The sequence below is a fragment of the Pinus tabuliformis genome, chromosome 3_1 (genome assembly GCF_031772625.1).
Source record: "Pinus tabuliformis cultivar Carrire ecotype Pingquan chromosome 3_1, CPIR1, whole genome shotgun sequence".
NCBI classification, from domain to species: domain Eukaryota; kingdom Viridiplantae; phylum Streptophyta; class Pinopsida; order Pinales; family Pinaceae; genus Pinus; species Pinus tabuliformis.
The window spans coordinates 89,545,475-89,555,982 of NC_142301.1; the positions used below are offsets into that span (position 1 = coordinate 89,545,475).

At 35.2% G+C, this 10,508-nt stretch overlaps 1 protein-coding gene across 1 annotated transcript; it reads right to left on the reverse strand.

The window, feature by feature from the left end:
- Nucleotides 1-4,152: 4,152 nt before the first annotated feature.
- LOC149185920 (germin-like protein 1-1) lies at nt 4,153-5,161 on the reverse strand. The gene is made up of 2 exons (XM_089412523.1): nt 4,386-5,161; nt 4,153-4,286 (listed from the first exon to the last, which is right to left on the reverse strand). Exon 1 carries the CDS (start codon nt 5,101-5,103, stop codon nt 4,432-4,434), a length of 672 nt encoding a protein of 223 aa, XP_089268649.1. The 5' UTR covers nt 5,104-5,161; the 3' UTR covers nt 4,153-4,286; nt 4,386-4,431.
- Nucleotides 5,162-10,508: the final 5,347 nt, after the last annotated feature.

Genomic DNA, 10,508 nt, shown 5'->3' on the forward strand with positions numbered 1-10,508 from the left:
CCCTTTCTTCGAATTTGTAGATCCAAAGTCTCGCTTCTTCTATTTAAAATTTTACTTGATCTTGAGGAACACGACATGCTCATGGCGAAAGCAGAGGGGTCGAGTGGTTATCCCTAGCCCCAGGTCATATTTATTATAACGAGACCATTTGCTGAGGGCTCGGATCAGAGCGGTTGGCGCATGGCCTAGCCCACGACCACATGGCCTACAAAGCGACTAAGAACAAAGTGTTGGCAAGCACATGGCTTCTAGCTTGTGCCCTTGGCCGTATAAACTACCATGTGATTGAAACTGAAAGCGGAAGTTGGGCCGCAGGCACCCAACTAACTATTCGACAATTTTTTCAATTTTCAATGGAATTTCTGATGTGCCCATGCCAAATTGCCTCCTGGAGAATATGCCAAAGGATGAAAAACATTGCTAGTTTTTCCAGTTTAATGAATTTGCAGGACAAATAATAGATAAATGGAGAAAGAGGCCTAACTTAGTCATTTTCAGCTTTTTTGAGCCCAAGAAGAGTGTACACAAGGGTTTTTGGGTGTTTTGGACACAATGACAATATTATTTTTTTGTTTTTAGCATTGTATGTTAATGTAATTGACATTTTAAGCATATAATTTAAAGGGCCAACATTGGAAGCTAAACCCGGAGATGTAGCATAGGAGGGGTGAACTCCTTCATCAAATTTCTATTTTGTGATGTTGCATGTTGTCTATTTTTCTCTAGTTATATCTGTAAAACTTAGCTAAAATTACCAAGTTTATGTGTTTTTGCAATTTTGATTTGTTTCCCATAAGCCGTAAACTAGCTTGCAAAGTTTTTGAAGAAACATAGAATTTTTAATTTCGAAGTAGTAAGTAAATGATATGTACACCTCTCTAAGGTAGCTCCTAAGAAATTTTGGAGGCAGATATTGACTAGGAAGACTAAAGATAATAATAAAATTGCTCTTCATGATTGGAATTCCGATCTTAAAAAGCTTTATGAATCTCCAAATGTCATGGATAATTTGGAAACCCTGCTCATAAGGAAAGAAGTTTTCTCTTTAGAAGACACTAAGTTTGGGGTTAATCGCCTCGCTAATGGGAAAACTAAGGACATTGAAGGTTACCAGGCGGAAATCTTAAAAATTGGAGGTCCTGTCCTCATCCCCCACATTCACAAGCTTTTCAATAAAGCAATCAAGCAAGGGTTCCCTAAACCTTGGACTGAGAGCCTCATTATCCCTATTTTTAAAAGTGGGGATATAAATAACCCCTCTAATTATCGGACAATTATGATCAGCCCTCTCTTAGCCAAGTTACATGGTAGTATTTTGGAAAAAAAGTTAAGCATATGGCTTGAAAGTGAAGGTAAGCGAGCTAAAGGCCAAGCAGGTTTCAGAAGGCATCACTCAACAACAGACCACCTCGTTACGCTTAGGATCATTGCGGAGGAATGTCGTAATGATAAATCCAATTTATTTTGTTGCTTTGTGGACTTTAGAAAGGCTTTTGATATGGTTCCTAGATACAACCTTTGGAATAGATTAGAAGAGCTAAAGGTTCCTCTCGAGTTGAGAGCTGCCGCTATAAGGTTATACGAGAATGTAATTGCCAAGCTAAAGAGAAATGAGGGGTGGTCGAAAGATATTAAGTGTAACATCGGAGTTAAACAAGGTTGTCCCCTCTCCCCTACCCTATTTGGCATTTACATCGATCAGCTTGAAGGCTATTTAGAGGAAGCAGGATGTGATGGCACAATCTTAGCTGGGATAGTCGTCATCCTTCTTCTCTACGCTGATGATATTGTTCTTTTGGCAAGGTGCCCATCTGATCTTGATAAGAAACTTAGACTTCTTCTCTACCATGGGTATGACTGTTAACACTGACAAAACAAAAGTTATGATTATCAAATCCAAGAAGGACACTTACGCTAATTTTATGTATGACAATAATAACTTGGAGGAAGTGTATTCTTACAAGTACCTAGGAATTGATATTCATCACAAGCTCCACTGGAACCATAGCATTGAGAAAAGTATTAATGTGAGGTGCAAAGCTTATTTTGGTCTTGAAAATAATTGTAAAACAGCAAACCTCGTAATGTGGGATAAAAAGAAGTTCCTCTTTGAAACTTTAGTCACTCCTATTATCTTATATGGCTGTGAGGTTTGGGGTTGCATCATCTCCAGAGAATCATGGAGAAAGATTGAGCAAATCCAGAAGCGTTTTATAACTTATATCCTGAAAAATTAAAAGTAATACACCCTATCCTATTCTCCTTATAGAAGCAGGTCTTTCCCCTATTGAGAGCCTACCTATGATTCGGTTTCTGCTGTACAAGCACAAATTCAATAACATAGACGATCATAGACTTCCTAAGCTAGCTTTAAATTCCAACCAAAACCACCTAAGGCTCAATCGGGGGTGGCATAAAGACACAAGGGCCTGGTTAAACTATTGGGAGATCAACGAGAATGATGCATTACAAAACATAAATAACATTAAAGATATTGTTACTTCTAAGTTCAAAGAAAAAATGTGGTGTGAGAAAGATTTAGCGGCTAAAAGAAAATTAAGTTATTATAAGAAGGTCATCAACCCCACCCTAGAAGATCAAAAGTATCTCTCTATTTTAACTAGCTCAAAGAAGAAAATTAATATATAAAAGATTAGAACGGATTCTCATGAGCTCCATAGTGAAACAAGTCGTTGGGCAGTTCCTAAAATGCCATGGATGGAAAGGATCTGCCATATATGTGATAATAGGAACATCGAGGATGAAAACCACTTCCTCTTAGAGTGCCCCGCGTACAACCACATTAGATCTCAGTTTCACAATCTTTGTTGCAATACTGACCTTCCTAGCCTTTTACAATGTCAAAATTATAGTGAGCTCGGGAGGCTTCTCTCCAAGCTTTTTGAGCATAGGAATAAAATCTTAAATCAAAATAAATAATTTGTTTCTTTAGGTCCGAAAGACCAATGTTTGGTCTCAGTGGACGTTAACCATCATCATCATCATCATCACAACAACTGGCTGATACAACTTCTTGGAATTAAGACATGTCATTTAAAAAAAATATAAAATAGTTACTAGATAATAAAAGACAAAAAATACATGTAAATATTTGTTAGTTTTAATTAAAAGAATTATTGCATAGAGAGGTATTCAATATATAATAAAAGACAAAAAATACATGTGCATATTAGTTAGTTTTAATTAAAAGAATTATTGCATGGAGAAATGCTTTATAGCAGACTATAAGAAAAATCTTGTAGTGGTGCTTGAAATAAAGATTAAAAACTGATAATAAAGAAATAATTATGTTTTATTACAATTTTTCTTTTATTAATAAAATTACAAGCAATTTTTTGAAAAACAAATAATAATATGCATATCACATTTAAGAAAATTTAAATAATAATACATCTTCTTAACCTCTATATATATATATAGATACTTATTAAATTTAATTAATAAATATCTAATAAAAAATACAAATATTTTGATATATAAATATGTGAAACTATATACAAAATATACTTAACAATTATAAGTTATGATTTGTTTTATCATTTAAATTAAAATAATCATTTATATTAATAACCATTATATTTCAAATTTCATATCTAAATTTAATGAATAATCTAAATAAAAATTTAATATTTACGAATATACATAATTAATATATATATATATATATATATATATATATATAGTCTAACTAGCCGGTGAAATGCTTTTTTGCATGAGTCTCACAATACAAAATTGAGCGAAATTGTGATTTTTTATTGTTTAAAAATGCACTTTTAAATGTATAAATAGATTCAAAGTCCTAAAACAAACTCATGAGACACTAGAACTTTGCCATTTATATTGCAGATTATATAACTTTATGATTCTCAAATCTCTACTAAATTTTGAATCAAATTGATTAGGAAAAATAGTTGGAAAAACGTATTTCATCTTTCTCTATATATACTATACAAAATATAAAATAGAATAAAATAGATCAAAGGAAATATCTATACAAGATATAAAATAGATCAAAAAAATATTTATCAAAATTTTGATAAAATTAAAAATAATAATATTTCTACCCATTAAAATAATAATAATAATAATATTTCTACCAAATAATTCGTTACTCAAGTGAGACCATAGAACTGTTTTCAAACCCTTGAATTTATTAGCTAACGACGAAATTAAACAATTCATGGTAACAGCGACATGATGAAATAGGAACGTGTGGATTGTCTTCATATCTGAACCAAGTGTGTTGCATATTTCTCTGCCAATTTCTGTATGACCATAAACACATTATAAATTTCATATTGAATAATTCAAACATCCTATCCCAAGGAAAATACTATTCAAACTTTTTATGATTCCACACCAACCTAGCTACACGGCACAGTGCGATTATTACTATAATATAGCACTGCTTCAGTTGCCTCCGAGGAGCTTTCTGATCTGCTCCACCTCCTCTGAACTGATGGCGAATGACTTGGCCAGCACTTCCTGGGGAACGGCGGGACTGGAAGCGAAAGTGGCCGACGGGATATTAAGAATACCCGGATTTTGACTGTTGAGTGCGTTGATCGTAATTGCGGGCTTCTCTCCGATGTTTTGTGCGAAGTGCAGTGTCCCCTTGGGGAACACAAACACATCGCCAGCGACCAGAATTTCAGAGAAGAGTTTGTTGGTATCTGAACCTACGAAACCAACGGAGAGTTTCCCTTCCATTACGTACAGTATTTCACTGGCTCTGGGATGGAAATGAGGAGGTACTACTCCTCCCACAGCCATGTCTATGCGAGCGATGAGTATTCCGAGCGTGTTGAGGCCCGGCATGTTCTGTGTATTAGCAGCAGTGATGCTGATTCCCATTGGATTGGCTGACGTGTTCCCTGCCGTGCGCAGGGCCGACGTCATGAAGTGTTTCGGAGAAGCTTCATTGGGATTAATGCAAGGCAACCCGTTCATAAAAACAGAAGACTTGGCGTCCGCCACACAGAAATCCTGCAGCGCATCTGGATCTCCATTGATTGTCTCCGTTGCCATCAGAAAAACTACGAGGAAGAGGAGGGGGGAGTAAGAGGGAACATTGAAGGCCATTGTAACGATTCTAACAAAGGATCGTTTGATAATGCTGCAATCGAAATGGAATGAGATCTACTGCGTGAGTAGGGAATTTATAGAGATAAATACGTGCACATGAAATGAAAGTTTAGTCATCGTCCAAATATTCAAACTTTCAGTCTCAATTCCCCACGTAAATTATTGATCTTATTCGTGGAAATATCCAAACTTTTAGTAGGCACGTAAATTATTAAAAGTCTGATATGGCGGGCTCTGCTTTCTAAAAGGAAGTAAAGTCCACGTGAACCAAAAGTCTGACATGGCAGGCTCTGCTTTCTAGAAGGAAGTAAAGTTGAGGTGAACCAAAAGGATTGGATAGTCGGTTACAACATTTCCCTATTTCCAATTGCATGACCCTCACATGCGAGTTTTGATTGACGGGCTCTGCTTTCAGAAAGGCCGTAACGTCCACCTGAATGGACAATGATGGGAGATTCTTGGCACGATTAATTGTCTACGAAATTCATGCTTAATTTCACATGAAAGAAGCACCTTTTCCGGGGCACAAAACATCACAAGTTATCCTAGGAAAACCAGTTAAATAAGTTCATATGTTCAGGTAGCATCTCTTACATGTTCCAAATCATAACAAGTAGAACACAGCCTTCAGTTGATAGCGGATTCATTATTACATATCTATCCAAATGAAACAAAACTCTCATCTAAATTATAATTAGTTCATAACATCTATTTACTTTTATGCATAAACTAATAAGAAAAAGTTTGGATAGTAGCAAAACTGCTTGTTTACCAGTGTTATTAGTCCCTGCCTATGGCAATGCAGGGACTATGGCAATGGCTCCAGTCAAGCAGGGACTATAGCGATCGCTTCAACGTTGATTGGAGATTAATTCATGGTTTGACCACAAGAATTTGCTCAATTGTGCTTTTTAACCAAACTTTAGGATTCACAATTTTCTTCACTCAAATTTTTAACCAATGTTTTGAGTTTGCCCTCTTATTGCAAACCTCACCTGCCCCAATGTCATTTTAACCAGGTCAGGCAAAGGTTGGCAAATTCATTTTATCCAAACTTTGGTTGCCGACTTAAACTAGAAAGTTTTATGCAAAGTTTGGTGGCTGACTTAAATATTATGCAAAGGTTAGCAAATTCATTTTATCCAAAGTTGTGGTTGTTTAGTTTCCGACTTAAACTAATTTTTATGCAAAGTGTTTCGTCTCTATTTTATCCAAAGTAGATGGATTAGATATATAATGTGTTTTAATGTATTTTAGATGACCACCCACAGCTTCGTGGCAAGTTGCTAAGCTGCATGCAATTGCGTTGGACTTTATTCAACCATATGCCCATTGCCTGAGAGCCCATTTTCCCATCACCTTAGTCATGGAGTTTCTCAAGCATCTCAAGAACCATATATGATTTATGCCAATCTACCACTATAATTGATTTTTGCAAACATTTCAAGACTGCAACTGATTTTTGCCAACATTGCAGGACTTATGGTATAACGTGTGGAGCGTGTCACCCACAAAAGGAAGAAAAGGGAAGAAAATGATAGTGACTTGCCAAAAAAGCAAACCAAACAAAATGGTAAATTTCAATTTTCACCATAAGTTTCAGTTTAGTTCCTATGCAAGTTGTTTCACCATAAATTTCAAACTAAATAGTAAATTGCAATTTTCACCTTAAGTTTCAATTTCAGTTGAGTTTCAGTTCAGTTTCAGTTGCATAAGTTCCTATGCAAGTTGTTTCACCTGCAATTTCAATTCCTATACAAGTTTTAGTTTCTATGCATTTTCTCTGCATTTTCTCTCTCACCGGTTTAGTTTGTAAAAAAATATGTATATATGTAAAAAGCACTCTGTAATAAAAAAAATATGGCAAAAATTTTACAACATTCAAATATTATTTTCTACATTCAAATTCTTATTCTATAGTGTAACTTCAACTCTCAATTCTTAAATTCTTATTTTCTATAGTGTAACTTCTTATAATTTGTGATATGCATATTCAAGCAGTGGCCATAAAATTTAGCTGCGATATGATGAATCAAATCTCAGCGTAAATGAATGAATCAAATCTTGGCATAAATGAATGATTGAATATTTTTTTTTTTTTTTAAAATATTATGCTAAGTACCGACAAATTATCAATAATCCCAGAATGAATAAAATCTTGGCATACAAACAAATTCAAAACTCATTTCAAACTTAATTCAAAACTCAATTCAAACTTACATTTAATTAGATGAGCTTGCACGGAGTTTGATTTACTGCAGCAAAGTCAGGAAATCCCACCCACAAAATAATAAACAAAAACAAATATAGACTTGATCTATGTAAACCTCCATATGCATAAAGGCTGACAACCTCACCGTGAAGCAGCTTCAGAAAAGCGTTTCCCAGGTTGTCGCTATCGAAAGGTATGTAGATCCCCTCCACTGCAAAACTCCATGACCAGGCAGGAAAACTTTGAACTTATCTGTCTCGAAATGAGAATACAATGTCGGTAAGAATGGATGATCTAAACAAGAAAGAATCTCTAAGAGACTTATTCTGAGAGACTTATTCTTGTTTTCCAGTGACCCTTTATCCATTACTTTCATTATGGTTCATTCCCTTCAACTCTGCTAAGTAAACACTCCCAATATCCCCACTTCCCAAGAGCTTCAAAACCCTAAAATGACTCAAACCCAAAAAGCCATCTCTGACTTTTACAGCCTGAATGGAATCCCATCTTCGATCATTCCCTTTGTGTGGTTTTTTTACAACACTACTCAAACTACTGTGGTTACTTTCATTGTTGTCATTAACACTGCTTCTGTAGTTGGTCACGCTTAGGCTACTCTTCCCACTTTCAGTACACTCAAGCCTTTCGTTCTTGACATTGTCAACGGTTTTTCATTCAGAAATATTTGCCTCTGCACCCATGCCATCTCTTACCTTTCCACTAAAACTACTCTTGACACTACTAGAACCAGTGATGGTGCTTCTCAGACTGCTCTTGAAATCTTGAAACTTTCATCATTGCATGATGGCGCTGCTCAGACTTCTCTTGAAACTTTCATCAATGCTATCACATGTACTGAGAGTCCCACACATTGGAACACATGAATCAATGCTCTTCTCTCTAGCTGACTCTATCCACACCATGCTCTCATTGCAATCTTTAATTTACAAAATCAATTATTTATCCTGCTACTACTGTTGCTACATTAGTTGGGCTGAACACAACAGAAATGGATGACTCTAAGAGAAGCTCTAGCCTCAGGCCATGAAGATAGAATCTAAGAACAGGTACCCAGGTTTAGCATGGGATTCTAGAAGGGTAGGTGGGCTACATGCTAGCTTCACGTGTCCATCTATGATATTTGTTTGTATTTCATTTTATTTTTTATATATATTTTTATTTTGTATTAAATTTTTAATTGTTTTATTCCAATGCAACATGTAACAGAGGTAAGAGCCGATTTGCATAGATGACCTGTGCATAATCAGTGAGCTAATCAAAATCATAATCATTTTGTTGCTTGTGTATTATGATGTTGAAGAAAACAGAGCTAGCGAATGATGGAATTGTTTCAATTTTTTACAACTTTGACCTTCTAAGTTACAAAGTCTTCAATCCCTACCTCATTTTTCTTTTTAATAATCACCATGTTAAAATAAGCATGTTTAGATTAGTACTTCTTTCTTCAATATTCTCGTAAATACTACTTTTCTCATGTCTTTATAATTTCCAACTGAGAGCCAGAATCTGTGATTTTTTTTATATCTTAAATGTAAAGTGGTACTTTGTTTGTTTGCCTCTGGATCTGTCGTGAAGGTCCAACACCCATAGTGCAATCAAGTACTTTGGGATGTACTAGTGTTTACGCAAATATTTTAATTAGTGGGTTTTTATTTTTATGTTTGAAATAATTGCTTTCAATAAAAATTCTACAAAATCTCTTATATACTAAATACTAAATCTGCCTGTTCATGTTCAAATCAAGTCTCTCGATTACTATAAGATGCATCAAACGATTGTGGATATGGATGTGGAGAAGCGGTGTCTCTGTTTATATTCTAAATCTGCATTGTTGATATATAATAGTGTCCCAAACTCTGAAACTACTAATGAAACTACTAATATAGAGTATTTCAAATAATGCAATAACTATCAGAACTTGGCATCTTAAGCACTGTAATATGCTTAATATTAGTATATTTCAAGAGCCCTTGATATACATCGCATGAGGATATTTCAAGCACTGTAATAGCTACCAGAATTTGGATATTTAAAGCACTATAATAGCTACCAAAATTTGGCATCCCAAGTACAGTAATGGATCTCAGAACTCTGTGCAAGTTATAGGAGAATTCTCCATGAATGAGAATCACATGCAAGAAACTTGTAGTTTCTTGGGTCCTAGAATAGGGTGTGTGTCATTGGGCATAAAGAAAGACTAGAATTGGGACGAGTTGCCAATAGAATTGGGCTCTCGTTGGCTTCTCTCAAAGCTAAGTTTGCTTCTCCCCTGGCCCCTCCTTAGACTTCAGAGGAACAAGCTATCGGTAATAGGTTGGTGATTAAAGTGGATGATGGATTGAATTTGACCATGAAAAGAAATCTGAAAATCTATGCTTGCCAGAAAAGCTTAGGAGTCGAAAAGGAGAACAAATCAGGGAAGAGCATGGGAGTACCAATTCTAACGAAAGGCGAAAAGTGTAGTGGACTGATGCACATGGGAAACATCTTATTCAAATCAAGTAATTCAGTGACAGACTTACAATGACAAAGGTGGGAAATGATGGGCTATCGGTTTGCAAACAGAAAAGAAGGTGCATTGCCTCTTGGTATCAATACCAACTGCATTTGGAGATAGGTAGTAGAAAAGGAAAAGTAGAGGAGGAATCAAGGAAAAGGGCAGATAAGGAACACAAATCTGGTGCAAATCTGATGTTGTTGCCTTTTATGTCAATTCTGTTGCCTTCTGTGCCAGTTGATCCATGACTAATTTCATTAAAAGAAACAAATAAACATTACTTTTAAATAAACATTACAAATAAACATTACCCGCAAGGACTACCCGCTGCATGCAACCCTTTTTTAGTTAAAAACCTGTAGCATAAGAGCCAGGAATGGCATAGAAAAAATAATACTGATGGAAAAGACCCAACATTTTGCAACACACCATGGCATGGAATGTTGATAGAGATCTTTTTAGAAAGTGCATAAGTTATTTTTCCGGTAAATATGTTCAAAATATATATTATGAAATGAAGCTTTTAATACTTTAATTTTGTGCATTTAATTAGTCAAACAAGGGGATGCCAAAGAGGACATGTCATTGATCATTTAATGACGATTTGAGAATTTCTAAAGATATAAATAGGATCAATATTAAGTCTCATTGCATAGTATAAAAGCTTCTATA

What these genes read in the sequence shown, in the direction of transcription:
- LOC149185920 (XM_089412523.1), bottom strand. Translation starts at nt 5,103, where the DNA reads ATGGCCTTCAATGTTCCCTCTTACTCCCCCCTCCTCTTCCTCGTAGTT.